Source organism: Callorhinus ursinus, unplaced genomic scaffold, assembly GCF_003265705.2.
Source record: "Callorhinus ursinus isolate GAN/ISIS: 27379988/994484 unplaced genomic scaffold, GSC_fseal_2.0 scaffold8, whole genome shotgun sequence".
NCBI classification, from domain to species: Eukaryota; Metazoa; Chordata; class Mammalia; order Carnivora; family Otariidae; genus Callorhinus; species Callorhinus ursinus.
Window position 1 is genome coordinate 12,966,334 of NW_027397070.1, and position 25,054 is coordinate 12,991,387.

General features: G+C 36.9%; 1 protein-coding gene and 1 non-coding gene across 13 annotated transcripts in view; both read left to right on the forward strand.

Moving 5' to 3' along the window:
• Positions 1 to 25,054, forward strand: part of BRMS1L (BRMS1 like transcriptional repressor) — a 184,353-nt gene that overhangs the window by 18,921 nt on the left and 140,378 nt on the right. For 5 of the 12 annotated variants that reach the window (XR_012378957.1, XR_012378956.1, XR_012378958.1 and 2 more), the window contains exons 5-10: positions 4,775 to 4,871; positions 5,898 to 5,981; positions 6,855 to 6,919; positions 7,626 to 7,665; positions 8,284 to 8,431; positions 21,968 to 22,028. Coding sequence is in view for 7 of the 12 variants with exons in the window: in XM_073895086.1 (XP_073751187.1) it covers positions 4,775 to 4,871; positions 5,898 to 5,981; positions 6,855 to 6,919; positions 7,626 to 7,665; positions 8,284 to 8,431; positions 15,023 to 15,245 (657 nt within the window). In the remaining 5 variants the exon portion in view is untranslated. Of the gene's footprint in view, positions 1 to 4,774; positions 4,872 to 5,897; positions 5,982 to 6,854; positions 6,920 to 7,625; positions 7,666 to 8,283; positions 8,432 to 10,119; positions 11,855 to 15,022; positions 16,523 to 21,967; positions 23,459 to 25,054 lie in introns of those variants that run through there. The other 7 variants (XM_073895089.1, XM_073895086.1, XM_073895088.1 and 4 more) reach the window with 7 other exon arrangements.
• On the forward strand, positions 21,729 to 21,835 carry LOC112822797 (U6 spliceosomal RNA). The gene has a single exon (XR_003207790.1). It is a non-coding gene; the product is annotated as a U6 spliceosomal RNA (small nuclear RNA).

Genomic DNA, 25,054 nt, shown 5'->3' on the forward strand with positions numbered 1-25,054 from the left:
GTTTTGAGGATATCTAGTCTACTGTATTGTCAGACATAAAATTCAGCAGTGTATCGTCAGGTAATATATTTTACTTAGACAAATATATTGATATTCTTTCTCTTGCATCATTTTGTTTTAAAGATTTTATTCATTTATTTGACAGAGAGAGAGAGCGAGAGCAAGAACACAAACAGGGGGAGTGGGAGAGGGAGAAGCAGGCTTCCTGTGGAGCAGGGAGCCGGATGCGGGGCTCGATCCCAGGACCCTGGAATCATGACTGAACCGAAGGCAGACGCTTAACAACTGAGCCACCCAGGCGCCCCTCTTCCATCATTTTTTAAAGATTTATTTATTTTAGGGCGCCTGGTTGGCTCAGTTGGGTAAGTGTCTGCCTTCGGCTCGGGTCATAATCCCAGGGTCCTGGGATTGAGTTCCGCATCCGGCTCCCTGCGCAGTGGGGAGTCTGCTTCTCCCTCTCCCTCTACTCCTCTCCCAGCTCATGCTCTCTCTTTTTCAAATGAATAAATAAAATCTTTAAAAAAAAAGATTTATTTTAGAGAGAGAGCAGTGCATGTGAGAGTGTGGGGGGAGGGGCAGAGGGAGAGAGAGAGAGAGAATCTCAAGCAGACTCCCTGCTGAGTGTGGACTCCAATGTGGGGCTCGATCTCACCACCCTGAGATCATGACCTAAGCCTAAATAAGAGTTGGCCACTTAACCAGCTGCGCCACCCAGGCACCCCTCTTCCATCATTTTTCAGCTTTGAAAGTCTTCCCTCCTCCATAGAGATGCTAAATATTTACCTCAATTTCTTCTAATTTAGTTATGGCTTGTTTTTTTAATACTTAATATAGAATTAGTATTATAAATAGTCTGTTTATTTATATAATTAATACTCATCAGTAGTTCGGGGCATTTTAGACATGAAATAAAGGCTGGAAGGAAACTTACATTTAGAGTGTTATCTATTTTATATTCATTCTCATTTTAATCCTACCACAGCCTTATGAAATAGGAATTATCTTGATTTTATGAATGGGTTAACTGAGGGGCTCAGAGAGCTTAAGTAATTTGCTTAGGGTCACACGTTTAAGGAACAGCAGAACCAAGATTGAAATCCTTTGATCTTTCTGGTCATTCATGAAATTTACCATTAAATCTGAAACTTTGTTATTCAGGGCTTTTTATCTGCTTATTACTTAGTTCTACATTTAGCTCATATAGAAATAACTGAGAGGCAGGGGAAGTGGGAAGAAGGGAGACACACTGCCAGTTGTCAAAGTAAGTTTGATTAGCAGCAGATAGAAAGAGGGGCCAGGACCAGAGACTAGAAGACATGTTCACATGGGTATGCGTACAGAGAGTATGCCAGCAAACCACAGAGGCAATTGAGGCAGCAGATGGTTTGTGTCAAATTAAGGAAGGAAATCACATTTATAGAATACACAGTGTGCCAGACACTGGGACAGGTGGTGATGCTTTATTTAGGTTATCTCATTTAAGCCTCCCCACAGAGCTGGAGATGAGTGTTAAGACTGACAGCAGGTGGTAGCAAGGTCTCAGGCCCTGAGGGCTCAGGGTTAGGATTCCAGTTCTTGAGAAAATTGAGGCTCTTCAGGGCTCTGATCTTGGTTATCTATCCATTTATATTTTTTTCTGATTATAACATTAATAAGTATTGAGAAAACTTGAGAAGTAAGTCTAAAGAAGTAAATACAATGAACTATAATCTACCAAGCAGTGGACATTTGTTAATAAGTATGTGCATGTTTGTATAATTGTTTTTCACATAGCTGGTATAACTATACGTACTATTTTGTATCCTGTTTTACGATTACCATTTCGTGAGGATTTCCCTACAGTTCTAAATACTCTTAAACATTTGCTTTTAGCAGGTAATGTGCGTACATATTTCCGAAGGCACTGGCTTATAATGAAACATAGCAGTCCCCTCTCCCATCTCTAAATTCTACATTCCAGCAGCAACGATCTAACTCTTGTAGTTACTGCTTCTGGAATTTGCCCTCATATTTCTAAATAATATGAGTTTTAGATATTATCTATTGGTTTCCTGTTTTGAAAGCTGAAGATTCCGTAATAGTTTCCCTCATCCCATTCTTCTAATACTTTATGTCTCAATTTTTGTTTTCGTTGTAGCTATAAATATTGTTTACTGAGCCAAGAGTTAAACTACACTCAAACTTCCCTTTTTATACAAATCTGTTTGTAGCCTCGGAATTAATAATTACTTCATTTATTCTTAGTTTTGTCATTTCTTCTCAGGGACTCCAGCAGATTTATGAAAGCTCCCTAATGCTGTTTTCCATGTGATCAGATGCATCAGATAATCCCCAGGGAGCATCGCCTGTTTCCCTAGAATCCCCTGTCCTGCTCCATCCTGTGCCCTCCTTCACATGCTTTCTAGGCCGGCTGCATCGCTGTCTTCCTGGGTGTCTTTTTACCATCACTCTAAGAAGTTCCCTTTACGTCTTTTCCACTAGATCTTGTTCTCATTTTCAGTTGGGTAGAGTAGCTTCTTGGGAAAAGGTGTATAGAAATAAGCTTGTTGAGAGCTCTTGTATTGGTCATCTGTTGCTTTGTAATAAATTACTCCAAAACTTAGTGACTTAAAACAACAATAAAGTTTATTATTTTGCAGTCTCTGTAGTCAGGAATTTGGGAGCAACTTAGCTGGTTGGTTCTGGCTCAGGGAGTCCCATAAAGTTGCAGTGAGGTCAGCCAGCCGAAGCGGTTATCTGAAGGCTTGACTGGGGGCTGGAGGATCTGCTTCCAAGGTGACTCACTCACAAGGCTGGCAAGTTTTTGCTGGTTGTTGGTTGGAAGCCTTAGTTCTATGGGCCTCTCCAGATGCTGCCTGAGGGTCCCCAGGACCCAGTGACTGCATCTCTCAGAGTGAGTGATCCAAGAGAGCAGGATGGAAGCGACGATGTTTTTTATGACCTAGATTTCTGCCACATTCTGTCCATTAGAAGTGAGTCACTAACTCCTATCCACATTCAAAGGAGTAAGTGTCGGTGTGGAGATTGGAGGGGTATGGGATTTTGAAGCCAAGTATATAATTATAGTAAGTACTTTAAAAAAGCTGAATTACCTATTGAACAAAGAAGCCTCTACAGCACCTAAGCAAGGGAGTTTGGATGCCCATTTCTTTTCCAGGTGTCCTCTAGCTCCTGTGTTAATGACTGTCTTTCCTACTCAGGAAAGGTTTTTGAGGATCTTACGGGGCTGAGGGTAAGAGAGAGAAGGACAAAGAAATGAGACTGTGAATAGATTCAAGGTCACTTCTATCTGTACCCTTTATACTTTTAATATCTTCAGAGGTGTCTTCAAAGCTTTAAATATTTCAGGATCATTGTGTTTTGTTTTGTTTTGTTTTAATTATAAAGAATGATTAGTGGACTTATTTTAGAATTTTTGCTTGACCTAGGGCAATTTTATCAATAGAAACGAAAGAGACTGCAGCAGTTAAATCTTCATAATCTTAAAAACAAAAGCTTTATCACTTCCACTCTGCATTAGGAGTCATCTTTGGTTGGAGAATCTGATCTGTTTATAGCTGTCACACTATCTTGACCATGGCTGGGGTCTGCTCTCCCTTTTCCTCTGATATATAATGTTTCCCAGTGCTTGTAGCACAATGTAGATAAGACTGGAATATTTCATAAGGCTTTACCAAAGGTAGGGGAACAAGTAAAAAGAAATAAACATAGAGGGTAGCAAGCAAGGAGATGATTTTCCATATGAGATCGAGTTTTAGTCTTCAGCTTTACTTTCTCAAGCTCCTGGCTTGCCTCAAATTGACAAAAGCCATCTTCTCTCTACCACTCAGGAGAACCTTCAAGCATGTGTAGACTCTAAATTTCACATCTGGAAGAGAGGATTTCATGATTTACACTGGGAGTGCTGCCAAATGGGTGTGGCCTGTGCCTTCCACTAGAAATCCTATCTAACTGTATTCCAGTAGTCTCTATGAGGCGACAGTCACATCTAACTATGTATTAGTAGCCTTTCCTCACTAGAGTAAGGGTGTGGTGGGTGGGCTGGGAATCTGTCATAAGCTTTTTATATAACAAATCTAGGTATTATACTTATGTATATTTTATCCCTTTGAAAATAAGGGATATAATGTTTTCTAATTAAAAGAACAAGGGGCTAGAACTAGTAGACCTGGGTTCTAGTCTGATTTGCTAGTAGTAAATAGTCTCTTTTAGCAAGTCCCTCAGTCTTTCTATAGTTTTGTTGAGAGATCTGGATATAGTCTGTAGTTTTATGATTTTGACTCTCATTAGATTTAAAAGGATTACAGAATTCATACTTGAATCCCTCTCTGCGATATAGTAGTCTATTTTGTATGATATTGAGATATTAGGAATAAAGGCTCAATTATTGTTGCGATGAGAAAACATGAACCATTTTATAATGATCTACTTTATAGTACAGGTTCTCTATTATAGTGACAGGTAGGACCTGCTTATATATAAAAGGGGCCATTGGCGCTTACTGTGAATTGTATGTAAACATTTACCCTCATATCACATATAAATTTAGATGTCATTAAACAATTTCATTGCATGTATTTAAATCTGTACTTAGATTCTGTATTTTCTAGTTTTATTTCTTTCATGTTTTTGGCATTTTATCTTAAAAAATTTTAAGTTAGCAGACAAAAGCATCATGTATTAAAGTACTTTAAGAGCAAGTGATTTAGTACTCATAGTTAAGACCGATTTTTTATTTCCACTTATGCATAATCTTTTTTTTTTTTTTCCGCAGAGTGAAAAGCTTTTGTTGTATGATACAGTCCAGAGTGAGCTGGAGGAGAAGATAAGAAGACTTGAGGAGGACAGGCACAGCATTGATATTACCTCAGGTAATGGGGATGGCGTGCTGGGGACGGTTACTTTAGGTGACACTGAACCTGGGCTTTGCTGTAGTGTCTCATCATATCCGAGTCTCCTGACACAAATGTTATGTAAATGAAGTGTCCTAATGAGAAAGGGGGAGACTTCTAAAGAATTTGACAGGCTTGTGATTGTTGCTTTGATTTGCATTCACATTTCAGAAAGACATAGCAAAGGGAATGCGTGAAAAGGGACAAAAGAGAAGTATGACAGCAGCTACAGGAGTAAGAATGGTATACTATAAGAACAGCAAGAATATCTTTATAATATAAGAATAGTACTGGAAGACAACTACAGTATATGTTCTTCTCTTTAAGTCTTGAAAGATCAGGTGGAAGAAGGAATAAAAACCTTTTCTTTTTGGTATCACACAAACCGGAAATTACAGGGAGGTAGATTTTTGTCTCAGAAAAAGGAAAAACTCATTAATAATTACATCAGTCCAAGGTTGAAATTACCTTTTCAGGGGTATTATGGAAAGGCTTTCTACACTGGGTTGAAGATATACTGGGTTACTCTCCAGGTCTTGCGTGTACATTGCTTTTCCCCTCAGAGATTTTATTTCTCCGGTGTAGAATAGGCACAGTGGGGTCAGAAACGCTGAACTTGTCACACCACTGCCCCAGGCCCTACTGCTTGGGTGACTGTGAACAGTCACTTTAGCTTTTCTAAATCAGTCTCCTCATCTGTAAAATGGAAATAATAGGAACACTACCTCAGGGATAGCTTTGAGGATGACATAATGCACGCAGTGTGTATTTAACAAAGTACCTGACATACGTTCATCAGTTAGTAGTCAGTAAATGCCAAGTTGATTTTTACTTTAATAAAGGCACAGGAAATTTTATGAATATAGAGCTGCTCATGAAATTATATAGTCATATGTGTATATACATAGCTTCCAATGAAATTTTGCTACCATGAAATTACAAAGCCTTTTCCCTTACTTTGATCTCCAGAAATCAGCTAATACTTAATTTTTATTTACTTGCCAGAGCTGTGGAATGATGAGCTTCAGTCAAGAAAAAAGAGGAAGGATCCTTTCAGTCCTGACAAAAAGAAGCCAGTTGTTGTTTCAGATATCCTTTTCTAAATTTTTTTTTGCCTTGGTATACATTTTTGCATTGTGCCTGTCTTTGTAATTTTTATTAGTATACATTGACTTTATTTATATGATCCTGTAATAGGCAAAAGATGATTTACAAAACTGAGGCAGAAGAATATAGTTTAGATCAAAAGGGGTAGGGAAGGAGTAGAAATTTAGTCATGATCTCAACTTTGAAAATATGGCTTTGTAGCTCACAAAGGCTTTGATGTGAATATAGCATGATTAATTCACATGTATATTTTTTAACACTTTTCAATGTTCCTGAGGTTTTTATTTTACATTTTTTGTTTGCTTTTTTGAGAGAGAGAGAGAGAGAGAAGCAGCAGAGGGAGAGGGAGAGGGAGAGAGAGAATCATAAGCAGGCTCCATGCCCAGCGCGGAGCCCTGTGCAGAGCTCAATCTCACGACCCTGTCATCATGACCTGAGCCAAAATCAAGAGAGTCAAATACTTAATGGACTGAGCCACCCATGAGCCTCCAAAACTGGAGTGTCTTTAACTTAGTATGTGCTTTCAGTCTTGGTGTTCCCTGTGGTGTTCCCTGTGGGACCCTCCTCCTTTACCCCTGTCTTTTCCCATCCCCACCTCAAAACAGTGATTACGTTGGTGGTATATCTTATAATCAGTGATATCTTAGAATTAAGAGAATATGGTTATAGCATCTGAAGTACTGAAATGTATTTATCCTGGTACTGAGTTTTTTGGAGAATAATTTGAAGTCAGAATTCAGCATGCCAAAGGATTATGTCCACAAATCAGTGTTCCAATTCTCTGAAAAACAGAAGTTTGGAAATAAAATTCAAAGTGTGAAATTCTTACAGCTAAATTGACCTTGACTTTTCCACGTCCATATATAGTTTATATGCTACAAGATCTTGATATTCTTGAAGACTGGACAACAATTAGGAAGGTATGATTAAAGAGCAATGGAATCTTACTTTGTAAGATTCTGTGGTTTTTCACTAATAGATCAAAATACGATTATTGTTAATATGCCTTACTTTACAACATTCTCTCTGTGGCAGTTAATGCTAATACAGATAACTGTGGATTGCAAGAATACTTTGAGAGACATGTCAGCAATTTGTATTTTTTCCTGTAATAATGTAATAAATAATTTATGCAAAAGTCCAGAAAAGCATTTATTTAGGGTAATAATAATAATTATTATTATACAAAAGTAATAATATATAATCTTTCTGTGCTTAGTCCTTAGCCCAGTCCTGGCTTTCTGAGGGCACTCAATAAATATTTGTTGAATGAATGAAAGTGAATATTTGAACTCGTATGTCTTGCATTCTCTCATTAAACATTCAAGAATTATAGGATTTTCTGTGCTTGTTTGAAAGTGGAGACTTATTTTTTGTATTAAATTTTTCCGTTTTCAGAAACTTCTTAGTTGCAAGAGATGAATTCAGGTATTGATAACACCTTTAGGCGGAATGGTTATTCTTTATATTCCTTATGGTCTTAGACATTAAAATTTATTAGAGCAGCTGAAGATTGTATTTCACTGTTAGCTACTGAGGTCGTCAGTAGGGTTGTAGACATTAAATAGATCCCACAATGTACTTTCAGTCTATAAACTCAGTGTCTTTCTTCTTTTTTTAATTAAGGCAATGGCTACACTGGGTCCACACAGAGTGAAAACAGAACGTAAGTCATTTAATCTAAGTTCGGGAATCTTCTCTATGGAGACTGGTTGAATCAGGGCTAAGTCATCCACATACCAAACAGCGCCCCTGTCAGTGGTTTCATTTCATCAGTGAGCACTACTCCTGGAATTACAATGTTTTAAAATCCTACTTAAAATTGGCACTAGTAACTGATAATGCACCTTCTTCCCCTTCTGGCACTTGTCTAGTTAACTGATGATTTATTGTACATTGTACAGCTTTATTTTGTCATTATATTAAAAACTTAATTATATAAGAAATTAAATTCTTTTTTTTTTTTAAAGATTTTATTTATTTGTTTGAGAGAGAGTGAGAAAGAGAGCATAAGAGCGGGGAGCATCAGAGAGAGAAGCAGGCTCCCCACTGAGCAAGGAGCCCGATGCGGGGCTCGATCCTGGGACTCTGGGATCATGACCTGAGCTGAAGGCAGTCGCTTAACCGACTGAGCCACCCATGCGCCCCTCTCTTATTTCTATTAGATTTATAGTTGTTATCTAAGAAATATTTTTCGTGTTTTTTCACCTATATGCATGGATTGGTGTTACTGCTTAATGTTCTGCACTTTTGTTTTTCTGACAATGTCTTATTAATATAACAGTTTTTGAACTGATCCCTTTAGCACCTGTGAAACTGGAAAAACATCTGCACAGTGCTAGATCCGAAGAAGGAAGATTATACTATGATGGTGAATGGTATATACGTGGACAAACAATATGTATTGATAAAAAAGATGAATGTCCTACAAGGTAAAAATTATCACTTCAGCATTGTTCAGTATTTACAACATTATTGTCAATAAATATTTGCCCCCTCTGTAGTACATTCATAATGCACCATTAATTGCCTATGGATCCTTCTTTTCTCTTGGCATATGATTTGATTAGCATGTGTGTTCACCAGTGTTAATATTTATAGACCTACATCACATATTAAGTTCTTGAGCACAAGCATTAACACAAGAGGAAATGTTGGAATTATTTAGCCCAGGTAAGTGGTCCTATTTGTTAGTTCTTAAAGTAGATGAATTGTTAGGATTTTAATATTATGATCTTTAAACCATCTGTTATGAGTTTTGGGTAGATATATTAATCGTTAACTTTTTTGGTTGTGTTACAGTATTTTGGATACAAAGAATATGTATCAATTAGAGTAGGAAAAGAATGGAAAATTAAGGAAAGCCTTAAGAGTCACAGTAATTAGAGTGTAACTTGAAAACTGAAAGCTGCCTTTTAAAAGACTCAATCTGTCTAAGCTTAAACGTTTCGATAATTATACAGCCTTCTAAGTTTTTCTGGTTTTTTTTTTTTTAAGATTTTATTTTTTTAAGTAATCTCTACACGCAGTATTGGGCTCAAATCCACAGCCCCGAGATCAAGAGTCACATGCTCCACTGACTGAGCCAGCCAGGCACCCTGATAGCCTTCCAAGTTTTATCTGGTTGTAGCTTTTGGAAAATATTAATGCTAATCACTGCTTTTGTTCCTTCAGTAGTTTAGGATTTAATTCTCAAGAGTGGTAACATTCTATAGTAAGAAAGTATCTTTTTCTAGGTATGACTGGTAAATGCAGTGTTTATATTTAGGGAAGAATACTCATTTTCCAAATATAGTGGTTTTACTTGGACTGTAATTTCATCTGTAAAGTTTTAGGATAGTAGGAGCATTGTGTATAATAACTTTCCTCATAGAAGCGCACTGAGCTAATTACTAGGTTCTATGTGATACCCCTAGATTCTTTGTTTTATCTTACTACTTTTAAGACATTTTACTGACTACTTAGCATAAATGTGATTTAAAAAGAGATGAAATACTATAAGAGTATTAAACACAAATCTGTTTTTAAAAATATTCCTACATAAAGATAAGTAGTGTCAAAAAAAGAATCCATACAAGTACCTACAGATGTTTTGACACTGGGAATTAGGGATTGGTATTTTTAAGATTTCCTACGCTCCTGAAACCAGTATTACACTATATGTTAACTAACTAGAATTTAAATAAAAACTTAAAGTAAGTGGATACTCTGAAAAAATAAAGCATTTGAAAAAAATTTAAAACAATCAAAGATTTCCTACTGCCTGGGCTGATATAAATTGGAGGTGTAATACTATATAATTAGTGTTTTTAGCTCCACTGTGTGTTTTTGGGGGGTGGGTTGGGCTGGGGATGTAGTGGAACGATATGCATTTAATAGTTCTTATAGTAAATATGACCAGTTCTATTAAGGAAAGAAAGATTGTCTCTTAAGTGTTGCTGAATGTGATGTTTTTGACAATATGCCCTGCTGATAGTGCAGCATTGTGGTAAATGACAATTATATATCTGAATCTACTCTTGCAGTCCAGCTATTTTGGTTTTATGGCTAGTACTCTAAAATGAGTGGTGGAGGCGTATTGCAATTCATTCATTCATTCCTTTTTCCCCCCCCTTTTTAGTGCTGTAATTACAACAATTAACCATGATGAAGTTTGGTTTAAGAGGCCTGATGGAAGCAAATCTAAGCTTTACATTTCACAGCTACAGAAAGGAAAATATTCAATTAAACATTCATAATCATGATTTAAGTGTTATCTAAAGCTACCTTATTAGTGTTATCAAGTGTGATGTGCCATGGGAGTTAAAAATGTATTCAATAACTTAATATTCTCATCAAATCATGAGACTGTATTTGTAGGTAGTACTCTTAAGTAAACCTCATATTGATATGTCAATGAGATAGTAATAAAAACTTAATCATGATCATTACATTTATTTGCCTTTTAGGTCCAATGACCAATAGGTATATATATATGGTAGGGGTTTCTTACTAAATTTTTTTCTTTGTTTTTTAAAAACATTATGCAAATCTGTTTTATCTTTAGTGAACTATGTTGCTAAATGGCTATATTTGTCTACAATTTCTTTGATTTTTCCATATCTTTGTCACTCATTGTGTTTGTAAATAAGCCTGATAAAATGTTTCCTATAAATGGTTTGTACTAGTACATTGTGTTAAATCAGAATTGAAATTTAAACATATATACGTGAGTATGTATATATGGCATCATCAGCTTATTTAGAACTGATGACCTTTCTTTACAATCTTGTTTTACCCAAAATGAAGCTATTGGGTTTGAAAGCTAAAGGGAGCACTTTTGTAGACTAGGAGCTTTTCTTCTCCTCTTCCTTGATTGTATGGTGGTGACCTATTTTTACAAATTATACTTAATTAGTAAAATTAGTGTCAAGTAATAACATGCTTCTACCTGTATTTCTTGTGAACCTGTAGAGGTCAGGTATTTATGCCTGGTATTTATGATGCAGTATATAAGTGGTGAATAGTAACTGACAGTATTGTGGTGCTTGCTGTTCATGTCTGACCTTTTGAAACAGATTTTTAGTAAGCATTTTTCAGAGGTAAAACTAGGTTCTTATCTTAATTTTATTCCTAGGGCAAAGTAGACAGGGATAATATTCTTGAGTCTATTCCCAAATTAATATTTTTATCTTTGGTGGTTCTACACTTTAAGGCCACTTGGTGCAATTTAGAAAGTATTGGCCTCTCTTCCCTTAGCCACATGCAAAATTAACTTCTAAAACCTCAGGAACAGTACAAAGAATTGAAACCCTCAATATGGCAGCACAATTGGCTGTAGTATATATTAGGGTACAACCAAATCAAGTTTTCCTGGTGGTCTTGTGCACTTTAATTTCTGTTATAATGAGACTGAAGAGGATGAGGAAGAGAGCTACTTATTAACAGGGCAGGAATATCTGCATTATTCCGTTTGTTTTCTTACTATTTTACCTCTGCAAACATCTTCCTGTGCAGATCACTACTTCACAGTTGCCAAATGTTAAAATATTTGACTTCTGAAATTCATTATCAGCAAAGTTATATACTTTGTTCTGTTTCTAATTAACCTTAACAAATGTACATAATGTCATAATCTAATAGTATTTGACAGTACTTATGTATACAATGTTTCATAAGCATTTTTAATAAGATTTGTATTTTTAAATTTAGTATATAATAAAAAGATGTGTTGAGTGTCATTTGTAGTGTCTTGAATTACTCGTGGGTAAGTTCTTTATAACGTGTCCACTTCTAAGAATGATTTCAGCCAATTTACATTAATAGGTACAGAGAGTTGGAGTGTTAAACAAATGTTTCTGCTTCCCTACATCACAGTTCAACCTCTGTTGAGGTATATTTAGATATTCAAGATGGGCAAGTTATACTTAATTTTAAAATATACATATATGTTATACTTTAACAAAAATGTACCGCATATGTTCTGAAATTCTAAATATAGAAAATATTTTTAAAAACTACGATTAGTGCATTTACTTTGAAAACATATACAACTATAATCATCTATAGAGTACTATAAAATAAAGTACTATAAAATGCATTTATAAATATTTTTATATTTAAATATTGGCAGTTTGCCATTAGACTCTGGTCAAAAGGTTTAGGAGGATTGTTAGAATCTGTGAAGTGTGATATGATCAGTTGCTGCCGCTGCTGTCATGTTTATAATCAGTCTCTGTTTTAGAATCAGTTTGTAGGCCTTTCCTCCCACAGCTCCCAGTATTTCATAATCAGCCCATCCCTTCCAGCCATTTTCCATTAAAAAAACACCCCAACCATCACTAATCCAGTGCATTACTAATAATTATTAGCAAATTAAGAGCACACTCCTCATTCTGTCCCTCTCATTGGTAGCCTGAGCACTTTTCATTGCAGCCTTCCTCAGGTTGTTCTCAAATACATATTGTTACTTAGAACTCAAACACTACTCAGAGAACTGTGTACACCTCGCTGATAATTATTTGAAAAGAAAAACAGGGACATTGGCTGTTATTTCGAAGATTTTGTTTGTGGACCCAGTAAGTTCAGTACATTAAAACTGAACTAAAATGAATTTATAGGGTAAAAAAGTCGATGCAGGATGAATATACTAGTTAGGATTTATGTAGTCCCATGCCAAATTGGAATATAAACTATTTTAATTGCTGAAGATAAGGAAATCTAAAATATTTTTTTAAAAAACATGGAAGTTTAGAATGGGGTTAGGGAAAAATGCATGTTCCTTATATTGTCTTTATGGATGAACTACAGGAATTGTGGCTGCTGGGTCAGGAGGGATTAACTGAGGCAGTTTCCCCCATTGGACACTGTGGCCCAGTCTTGCCCTTTATTTCACAGGCCCAGAAACTTGAACTTTATCTATATATCCTGTAATGGGCTGAATTGTGCCTTCCACCCCTTTCACCAAATTCATCTGGTGAAGCCATTACCCCCAGCACCTCAGAATGTGACTGTATTTGGAGATAGGGTCTTTAGAGAGGTGATTAGTTAAAATGAGATCATTTTAGGGTGGACCCTAATCCAATCTGACTGACAAAAGAAGAGGAAATTTGGACATCCGACAGGTGCCCACCGAGGAGGCTGTGTGAGGACAGGGCAAGGTCACTACCTGCCAGCCAAGAAGAGAGACCTAAGAAGAAACCAAACTTGCCAACACCTTGATCCTGGACTTCTAATACCCAGCACTGTGAGAAAATGAGTTTCTGTCGTTTAAGCCTCCCAGTCTGTGGCATTTTGTTAGAGCAGCCCTAGCAAACTGGTAACATGCCTCAAGGTGACAGCTCTGGGGAAGTTAGGCTGACCAACTCATAGGGGATTGAAGGGGCAGTCAAGTGTCAGTTTAATAATTTAAATTGGGAAGTATAGTTGAGAAGGAGACCTGACTCCTCAAGTCAGTTCTCTCCTTCTAGGAAAATCTGTGTGAAAACAACCTTGTGATCAGATTTGTTTTGGTGAGAGTCATCAGTTCTCTGGTGAGGGTATCCCCTTTCTGGTATTGTGCTGGACACACTGCTATCATCTTACTTTTGACTTTCTTTTTTTTTCTGGTGCCCTGCTGACCAAGATCTCCCCCCTGTTACTGGGCTGTGCAGGCCTTTCCCACTTCCCCCTCTAAGTTCTTTCTATGCCATAGGCTTTCCCACTCTGGCCAGTTTATTGGACCAGAATGGACCCTGACTTCACGGGCAGCCTGTACCTGTAATTTTTAATGCTTGCCATGTACCAGGAACTGTATTTGATGTATAAACAGAAAGTTGTTATTTAATACTTTTCATGTTTAAAACAAAATGAACATGATGTAAGAATTCTAATATGTTTACTCTTTATATATATTGGGAATTTCTGGTCATGAGGTTTTTCACAAGGTACCAGAGGCAAAATACTGTGACAGAACTTATATTTGGGTTTTTTTTTTTTTAAGATTTTATTTATTTATTCATGAGAGACAGAGGCAGAGGGAGAAGCAGGTGCCCCAAAGAGCAGGGAGCCTGATGCGGGCCTCAATCCCACAGCCCCGGGATCATGACCTGAGCCGAAGGCAGATGGTTAACCAACTGAGCCACCCAGGTGCCCATATTTAGAGTGTTCTAAAACTGAGTTGATTTTATCTCAAGTTGCTAATCTTTCTGAAAAATGTGTTTATCTCTCTCTCCCTTCTTCCCCACCCACCCACCTATTCATCCATCCATCCATCTTTCTATTACTAGAAAGTAACTGTAAGTCTAAAATTTCTTTGCTCTTAAACTTGAAGCTAATGCATTCTTTCAAAGACACATTTTATTATTAAAGGTCAAGGGAAAACGTTATGTAGTAACAGTCTTTAAAGTTTACTTTTCCTTTCCTTATCTGTTTTCCTGTGTCTAATACAGTTTTGAGGTGGGTGACCTTGCCAGCACACTGCTGCATTCTCTTGAGGAGAGAAGTGTCATAATTCTAGTCCAGAAGCAGCCACATGGTAGCTTTTCATCTCTACCAGAAAGATTACAGTTTATGTTAAGCTGCTTAGAAAACCAGATCCTTGAGCAGAGGCTAAACGACATCTGCTATTAGAGGGATGGGAAAAGAAATACCATATTTCACTTATTATTGAAAGAATTAAAAAATGGCATTGTTAATGGCAAAAACAGTAAGGTGCTTTCACTTGTTTGAGGATAAATTTATGATTTAAGTATATTATGTTTAAGTACACCTACAGGCAACTGCACTTATTAAGGAAAATTGATTTTTTTTAAGACTTCAGGCACTGTTAAAATTACTTATTGACTCTAGCAATTTTTGATTTGAAGCTTATACCCCACGGTGTTAGCTTATATTTTATATTTATATATGTATATATAATAACAGTATCCACTACACAAGGGCCAACGTGGTTTGGGTCTTTCCTACACCAACTTGAGCTGCACCCTCTTATGCCCAAGGCTTCTGTTGGGGTTCCTCAGGCATATAGGAGCGGGAGCTCACTCACCCTCCTTCCCTTTCTTTAGAGCTCTCCTCCCCCTCCTCCCGGTAGAGCTGCTCAAGGGAGTTTGCAGCACCAGTCATGGCCCAAGCCCACTCTCTGTGCACGACTCTCTGTGCACGACTGCCAAGGCAGGAGGAGACCCCCCCCCCGGAAGGAGAGGCTGCGGCTGTGACCACTATGCCTGCAAGATGCCTCCTGCACTCAACTGGTTCTCCGGACTTTCTCTTTTTCTACCTCCATTTTGAGCTTTAAAAGATTCTGTAAGATTCTAGCCCTATACTGGTTGTTTTTCTGCCAGGTTAATAAAGTATGGCATGGCAGGACCTATTATTTACATTAAAGGAATAGTACGTGTATTCTACTGCACTTCTCTTTTTCTTTCCTTCTTAATTTTTAAATTTTATTTTTATTTTTTAAAGATTTTATTTACTTATTTGAAAGAGAGAGAGAGAGAGAGAGAGAGAGACAAGCAGACTCTGCGCTGAGCACAGAGCCTGACCCAGGGCCCAATCTCACAACCCTGAGGTCACGACCTGAGCCCAGATCAAGAGTTGGACAGTCAACTGACTGAACTGCGCAGGCGCCGCAATCCTTTTTAAATACAATATGTCCTGGTGATCATTCCCTATCAGCCCCCAGAGATCTACCTCATTCTTTTTAATGACTGCATGGTATTCATTTTATGGAATAACCGCATGGAATTCCATGCTATGGAATTGATGAACATTTAGATTTTTCCTTTCCTTCTTCCTTCTCTTATCAAACAAGGCTGAAGTGAATACTCTTGAACATACATTTTTGACCTTGGGAAAGAGTATATTTGTAGCATAAATTTCAAGTAGAACTGTTTGGTCAAGTGGTAAGGGATTTTTTTTTTATAGTTTATTAAATATTGCCCAATTTCCCTGCAAATAAATTGTATCAATTTACACTCCCAGTAACAGTATATGAGGGTGCCTATTTCTCCTTATCACCAGAAACAGTGATTCTGTGATAATTACCAACATCATTCTTCCACCTTCTCTTTGTTTTTTTTCCTTCAGACTGCATAATAACCCTCACTCAAGCCCTTTTAGAGGTTTTCCCTCACTTCATTGACTTTTCATCTCTACCAGAAAGATTACAGTTTATGTTAAACTGCTTAAGAAACCAGATCCTTGAGCAGAGGCTAAACGACATCTGCTATTAGAGGGATGGGAAAAGAAATACTATATTTCACTTATTGAAAGAATTAAAAAATGGCATTGTTAATGGAAAAAACAGGTGCTTTCACTTGTTTGAGGATAAATTTATGATTTCAGGATGTTTAAGTACATCTACTTAATGACTACTACAATGACTACATTGACTTCAGCTATGTATGTTCTGACAATCCCAAATCTAAATCTCTGCCCTAACCCAAGTTATATATTACAAGTTACCTGCGGGGCATTTCCATCTGGTGGTCACACTTTTTGAACTTCACACGTACAAAACCAAATCATTATCTCTTCTTCACATCCCTGCCCCAACCCCAGTTGTCTTCCTCCTCTGTTCCCACCCTTGATTCATGAAGCCATCCACCCAAATTCAGGCCCTGGGCAGGCTGTGGCAGCTGACTAAACTCAATGGGCTTCGGAGCAAGACTAAGTGTGTGTGAACTCTGTCACTTACCAGCTGTATGACTGTGGATAATTTCTTAACCTTCCTGTGCCTCCAAATGTCCTCATCTGAAAATGAAAATAATAATTCTAAATGTTTCATAGTGTTGTGAGGAGGTTTCAATGAATTAATATATACTATGTGCTTAGAACAGTGGCTATTACATGATAAATCCTATATAAGGGCTATTTACATATTTTGACTCCCCATTTCTAATTGTCAAGTCCTACAGATTTTAACTCTGAAACATTTTCTGAAATCACCCTCTTGTCCTGTGCCCCAGATGCTGCCCTAATTCAAGCCTTTACTGTATTTTATTGGGATGATTGTGATGGTCTAACTGGTCTTCTTGCTTCTTGCCCTTTTTCTTTATAGCAAATATATTTCTAACCCAGAACTGATTATTATTATCATATTTTTGCTCCCTGCTGGGCCTCAATTCTTTTGTCTGCAGGGCACTGCAGTTCCACTTTTTCCAAGAAAGGCTTTTCCCCCAATCATGTGGCGTCAGCGGGAGCACCCATTTCTCTCATGGTCTGCCAGTCTCGGTCACAGTTTAGACGAGGTGGGCATGTAACCCAGGCTGTCCTGATTAGTACCCTTTGCTGAGATCTTTCAAGCTGTGACTGTGGAAACAGAATCCGTCTCCGTCTCATATTGAAACCAGGAAGACAATAAAGTTTAAGAACTACAGGCAATTAAGTTTCCTGCCCTGTGTAGAAAGATGACACAGGGAGCTGAAGAGACAGGGGACCGACAGGTAGTTGGCATTTAACTTCCTGCTTTCAGCAGACCCACACTCCCTCTGTACTACAATCCTTCTCATGTCACATGAGTCTTCTAATAAATTCCCCTTTTGCTTTTTTTTTTTTTTTTGAGCTGGGTTTCTGACCCTTGCAAAATTTATCACAAACACCAGGGCTTCATACTCTGTTGATTTTCATCTTAAAAATTATAATAAACTTTGGTAATTTCACCACAAATTCAAGGAATAAAAAATAAGGATATTGGTAGAGCTGCAAATGTATATGTGAGAAAGAAAACTAGGAACTGCCTGGCACTCATTGCTAGACCTTGGGGTTCTCCCGTTAAGCATAAACAGCCTCTTAAAACAAGGCCACTCTGACTGTGATGAAGCGAGACAAAAAAAAACCCAAGACCTTCTCCCCCTCCCAAGCTTGTCTAAGTCTAGATAGAAACAAGGTCAGTCGGCAGACAATGAGAACATGCAACCGCCCCCTATTGCTAATATGACTGACTGCTACGTCTTTATCTATTACATCTTTGGCCTCACTTCATTCCTCCTGTCTTATAAATAAGATTAATCAAGATGCCCAATCATAGAATTGCCCCCACTTTCTGACACTTCTTTGAGCCCTACCAAAAATCCCCTAATACAGTACAATCCTGTAAGTCCTTTTTAAAATACCTTCTTTTGGGCGCCTGGGTGGCTCAGTTGGTTGGGCGACTGCCTTCGGCTCAGATCATGATCCTGGAGTCCCGGGATCGAGTCCCGCATCAGGCTCCCTGCTCAGTGGTGAGTCTGCTTCTCCCTCAGACCCTCCCCCGTCTCATGCTCTCTCTCTCTCTCTCTCTCTCTCTCTCTCATTCTCTCAAATAAATAAAATCTTTAAAAAAAATAAAAATAAAATAAAATACCTTCTTTATCAGACACCCACAGTCCCCTATGGCATATGCTTCCTCACTGCAATGAGCAAGAGACCCAGTTTGTTAAATTCCAGGTAAGTTCAGGGTGGTCTTTGGCTGGACGGCATCAATACATGGAACATTGAAAACAGTTTTGTTGTTGAAGGGTTTTTCATTAGATTTAACCTAAAGATCCTTAAGTATATTTTGGACAGTCTTCTAGGAGCTCCCAGTGTATAATTATAGTTATAATGACTGATAAAACAAACTGTAGGTTTTGATTTTCAATTACATGTTATAGAAGAATCATAAAAGACAAGACAAAATGAAAGCACATTTCATGAAAGACATTTGTACTTCAATCTAAGTTAGAAAGCACTTTGCCTTCAAAACCAGAAAATAATGTTAATATTTCTACTGCATTAACCAGGGACTCTCTCCTAGAAATGTAAAAGCTATAGTACTAAAGCATTTTGATTAAAACCTGAAGGTGGCAGTAAATTCCTAGAAAACTAAGGTACTTAGTTTAGGATTTGTATTTTTTCTTCTAATTATTCAAATTTGTATAGTGAGACTACAGTTGCATTTAATTCTATTGCGTACTAATTAAGGGAGCTTCAGGAAGAAGATGAAGTTCTAAACAAGGATTATATTGTTATTACTGTTTACCGACTGAAAAGAAGTCACCATGTAAAAGGCTTAGGAACATTCAACGGATTATATGGTTTAGAGTTACTATAGAAACAAACTATGTAATTAAACAAAAGGAAACAGAACTTTTAATACAGATCAAAGTGCTCTGAATGGCATTAAATAGATAGTTTCTATTTGTCTATTAAATTTATGACCCTGTTGGTAAGCTTTTTGCCCCATACTTTCCCAATTTTATTCTCAATATTCTTAAAATAGAATTTTTTATGGTTGTGTGTGCCTGGGTAGCTCAGATGTTAAGCATCTGCCTTTGGCTCAGGTCATGATCCCAGGGTCCTGGGATCGAGTCCCACGTCAGGCTCCCTGCTCCTTGGGGGCCTGCTTCTCTCTCTCTCTGTCTCTGTCTCTCATGAATAAATAAATAAAATCTTTAAAAAAAAAAAGAATTTTTTATGGTTGTGTTTTTCCCCCAGGATCTATTTATAATCAGTAGACTCCATAGACTTATTAATCAGGAAGGGCCTAACTGGTAATTTAATACAGAAGTTTTACAAATAGCAAATTAATAAATATTAATTCATACTGGAAAATGAATTAATTTATTGATCTTTTATATAAAGATCTAAAACTAGATTGTTTCAGAGTTTCTTCTCTTGAGGGTAAACACTATCACTGGTACATTGAGTTATACCAAAAGTTATTGTGAGGTTTTAGTGACCTCAGTACATAGGCACAAGATTATTAGAGCTTTGAAAATTAGGAACCATAAAATTTCTCTAATCCTTTTAGAAAAAAGTTAAGCAAGTCCTGTATATATATTAGTGTATAAATACACAAAATAGTTAATTCTGTTGAACAAGATAAGTGATGTTGATATTTTGAATATCTTCCTATAACTATGCTAATACACGAGTAACTATCAGTTTAGAAATTAGTGGATGATTTGAATTTTCAAGATGTTATTTCATTCCTCCATTTAATTTTATTTAACTTTATTTTTAAGGCTGTACTGTAGTAAACTATTAACCATGGTAAATGTAAGTTTAATTTTATAAATCCAAGAATTTAGCTTTATTCTTCTTTATGATAATCTCTTTTAGGCAGTTAGAAATTTCACAGAAAGACTGAAAGAGGATTAGTTATGAGTTTGTTTTGACCAGGGAAAAATGTAAAGTTAGAAGCACAGACACACAGCATTTATTTATTCCAGAAATACTGACACCTGCTCATAATAAAAATGTCCAAAACAATTATTTTTAACATAACAATTATTCTCAACAATTATAAATGACTAGTCCATTTCATCTTCAAATAGTGTTTAGCTTTGTTTGTAATACTTAAAAGCGTAGTAAAAACAAAACAGAACAAAACTGTAGATTCTGCATAATTTAGAGCTATTTTAACTTATGGTGCTTGAGTTCCATTTGGTTAGTTGGAGGACATAATAGTGAATATAAATATAACTCTCTATGTGTGATTACCATCTTAAAAATATGTACCAATGAAATCTGCATTATTTCGTTGTTGACTAGTGGTGGTTAATACTGGCTGCCAGCAGAGGGCGCTTTGAGGTTTATCTGTTAGAATTCCAACACCTTGGTGGCTGAGGAATATAGACTATTTGTCTTCAAACTGATCTAAGAGTGAAGACATTTCTAATATTTCTTTATTCTCTCTGATTTCTTGTCTACTTTTACAAACCCCTAGACCATCTGGCAAGGGATGAGAAGGCTATCTAAAAACCCCAGCAGCAGTTCCCAACTGACTGCATGAGCAGATGTGTAAGAAAGGGTCCCGAGGGGTGAGGTTTAAGGGAGGCAGGAAACTCCCTGCATTTTTTCCCTCAGCCCCTTTCAAACTCCATCACCACTATCAGCAGTTCTCCCCTAGAGATCTGTATGGAACCCAGTAATAAAAACATGTGGCTTTAAAACAGTCTAGTTTAGTCAATAAGAAAATGAATACCAAATGGAAAAGAGGAAGCCCAAGGGGGAATCAGTACTGAAGTAGCCTTCTGGGCAGTGGTTGTCATGCTTTTTGACAGAGACACATATCCTAATACACTCATGTGTATGTATACATACACACATAAACAACACATGCATCTAAAACAAAAGTACCTTGAAGCAGTATTTACCCTTACAATGTATGAAAGAGATATATATATAATTTTTGTTGCCTTTTCTTTTTTTTTCAAGTAGGTCCCATGCCCAATGTGGGGCTTGAACTCAGGACCCTATGATCAAGAGTTGCACGCTCCACCAACTGAGCCAGCCAAGTGCCCTGAGATATATATGATTTTTAAATACTTAAATGAAATACAGAAAATAAATTCTAACAGGGTTTTTCAAGGAAACTGACAAACTTGTTTTGGTAATGTCTGTGGAAGAACAAAAGGCCAAGAATAGTCACAATGCTTCCAAAGAAGAAATGGAATTAAAATTCAGCAGGATAGACAGCAGAGATGAAGAAAAGGGAAGGTTCAAATTGAAGTGGGGTTTGGCAATAGAACCAAGAAAAGCTCAGAAAACAAGGCACCCTATTACTGAGCCCCATACAAAAAGAACTAAAGAGGGAACTCTGTGATGTTAGAGAAGGTTTCGTACCTTGCTTAGTGTAGATGTCCAGGAAAACCCTTTTTATATAAAAATAACTAAAAAGTATGAAGGTCAAATCCCATGCAAAATTATTATAATAAAAAGAGAAAAAGAAGTAGAATTACTTGTTCCTATGCCAGAAAGATATGCCCACGATACAGGTGAAAACTGTGATCTACTGTGATCACCTACGCGAGCCTAAGCATCACATATACTACAACTGGAACAATATACAGAGAAAATTAGCCTGGCTCCCACACGAGGCTGACACGCACATTCACAAAGTATTCCATATTTAAAAACAAAAAACAAAAAAACTGTGATCTCCTGTTTCAAAATAACTAAAAGATATTAAGAAAATGTTACAGGACGTGAAAAAACAAAATACATCAGTCTTCCCTTATTCACGGTTTCGCTGTCTGTGGTTTCAGTTGCCTGCAGTCACCTGTGGTTGGGGAGCAGATGATCCTCCTTCTGGCAGATCATCAGAAGGTCAGTAGTCTCCTAACAATGCGTCAAAACGCCTACACCATTCACCTCACTTCATCGCATCATGTAGGCATGTCACATCATCGTCATAAGAAGGGGGAGTACAATCCAATATTTTGAAAGACAGAGAAACCACATTCACACAACTTTCATTACAGTATATTGTTATAACGGTTTTATTTCATTATTAGTTATTGCTGCTAATCTCTTATTATGCCTAATTTATAAATTAAACTTTATCATAGGTATGTTTGTATAGGAAACTGTATAGTATATGTAGGGTTTGGTACTATCTGTGATTTCAGATATCCACTGGGGATCTTGGAACAGATTCTGCACAGATAAGCGTATCTGATATATATCGTAATTAGAAAAACTCAGAAATGAGGTGACAGAACTCAGCAAAGAATAAAAAGTAAAAGAAAAAAAAGTTATTTCAAAAGTGAGGACTAAACTAGAAGGAACACAAGAGTGAACAAATCCATTACATATTGCCTTAAAAGAAACAGAAGGTGAAAAGAGGAAAATTAAAAAACAAAAAATCAATGAAGTATGAGATTAAAGGGATTCAAGAGGAAGAGGAGGTAACAAATACTGAGGATGGAAAAAGAAAACTGCTTATTAAATGGATTATGGCATCCTTGAAAAAGAAAGCCAAAGTAAAAGAACGGAACAATTACTAAATACTCTAATTAAGAAAACTTTCCTGAAATAAAAAAGATTTGAATTTCACACTGAAAGCATAACTGAGAATACTGAATTAGAAGGACCAGTGACAACACATATTCTAGTAAAATTACTGAACGAAAAAGAAAAGGAACAAATTGGGGGAGTATCAAGCTTAAAAGAGCATATGACTTATAAGGAAAAGAAAATTATCACTGGATTTTCAACAGAGTGCTTTATCCCAGAAGAAAATGGATAAGCACATTGAATATATTTAAGGAAATAAAGTGTGAGCCAAGAATTTTATATTCAGTAAGAATGACTTCAGAGATAAAGGGCACAAACTGTTGTCAAAAAACAACTCAGGGAACATTATTCCAGTGAACCCTACCTAAGGAATCTACAAGAGCATGAGCATCACACAATCAAAATGACCAGAGACATCAAAATAAGGACTGACAAGGATTAAATATATGGCTAACATAAATTTCAAATTAAAACACCTCGTTTTTCAGCCTATATAACTTCACTGTGAGATGCTACCTCTTACAAAGTCTACTACCAGTTTTTTAAAATTATCTCACCAGCAATTGTGTCACAAAAATCTTGACTTGAATAAATGCATGATTCCTATCTGATTCAGTGACGAAATCACTCATGTCATTGATGAATTAGATTTTTTTTTGAAGATTTTATTTATTTATTTGAGAGAGAGAGCTCAAGCACAAGCAGGGGAAGCAACAGAGGGAGAGGGAGAAGCAGGCTCCCTGCTGAGCAGGGAGCCCGATGCAGGGCTTGATCCCAGGACCCCGGGATCCTGACCTGAGCCGAAGGCAGACACTTAATGGAATGAGTCACCCGGGCACCCCTAGATTCTTTTTTTTTTTTAATTTTTATTTATTTAGAGAGTGCGCATGCGTTGGGGGAGGGGTAGAGGGACAGAGAGAATCTCAAGCAGACTCCCCACAGAGTGGGGAGCCCAATGCAGGCCAATCCTACAACCCTGAGATCATGACCTGAAATCATGAAATCAAATCTTGATCATGAAATCAAGAGCTGAACATTCCACACACTGAGCCACCCAGGTGCCCTGAATGAGATTCCTTTTAACATGAATGTTGGTTGCTATTTTTGTTTCTGTTAATGAGTAAGACAAATGTGAAATAATGAAGACATGTAAGAGAAGTTCACTCATTTGTCAATGATGCAAGTGACCTCTTTGATGAACTAGGTAATAGTTTTCAAATATTTCCTCATTTTTGGGGTCCTATTCAAAATGGCTACAGGCACAATACCCTTCTAAGTTTAATTTGCATTATTAACATTTTCTGCATCACTTTTTAAAGTCTAGACAATCATAAAAAACAACAAATCAAGTCCTAATTTGTATCATTTACCCATTTCTGTGGTGTGAATATTCCTACTATGGTTGATTTTATGCTACCAATGTGATGTCACTGAATGCAGAGTTGAGAAACCTTATGCAGTGCTCACCATTACATAGTAATATAGTGTTTCCACCATGCAGATGTAACAGATGTAAATAACATGAAAAGCATAGCTAGTTATAACATGTAGCAAAATAATTAGGAACTGATGAGTTTTGAGTATTTTCTACCTTTACTTTTAATATATGCAGTGGTTAAGTTTATATAATTTAACTTTGATAATGTAGGTGTTTAAAAACCCGCTTGCAAAGTTCCTGAATATTTAACAATTGGCTGTCCTGAGCTGGTATGAGCTGGCCCAGCATACCACTGGATAAGAGGGAGAAAGTGTAGTATGTAATGGTCTGACAAAGTAAATGGAGTATAACTATCTTAAGAATAGAAGATTGTGTGAATTCTTTTTTTTTTAAATATTTTATTTATTTATTCATTTGAGAGAGAGAATGAGATAGAGCATGAGAAGGGGGAGGGTCAGAGGGAGAAGCAGACTCCTTGCTGAGCAGGGAGCCCGATGCGGGACTTGATCCCAGAACTCCAAGATCATGACCTGAGCCGAAGGCAGTTGCTTAACCAACTGAGCCACCCAGGCACCCGAAGAGTGTGTGAATTCTTAAAATGTTTTCAGGAACCATATTGGTGGTAATATTAGTGTTATTATTCTGAGACTGCTGTGTGTGTAGTATGAGATAAATGAGTAATTATGGGATATATTAATGTTATCATCCTCTACATTCTTGAGAATCAGATTTCTAATATGGAAAAAAGGAGATACAATGATAATAGAAAAGAGGTTACATAAAAGATTGAGTTGGAACTGGAACTCTCAATCTGGATGCAACAGATATTTTACATAGATTTTTTAGTTCTGTCTGCCGAATAGGCCTAAAAATAGTGCTCAGCCTAGTAACAATAAGC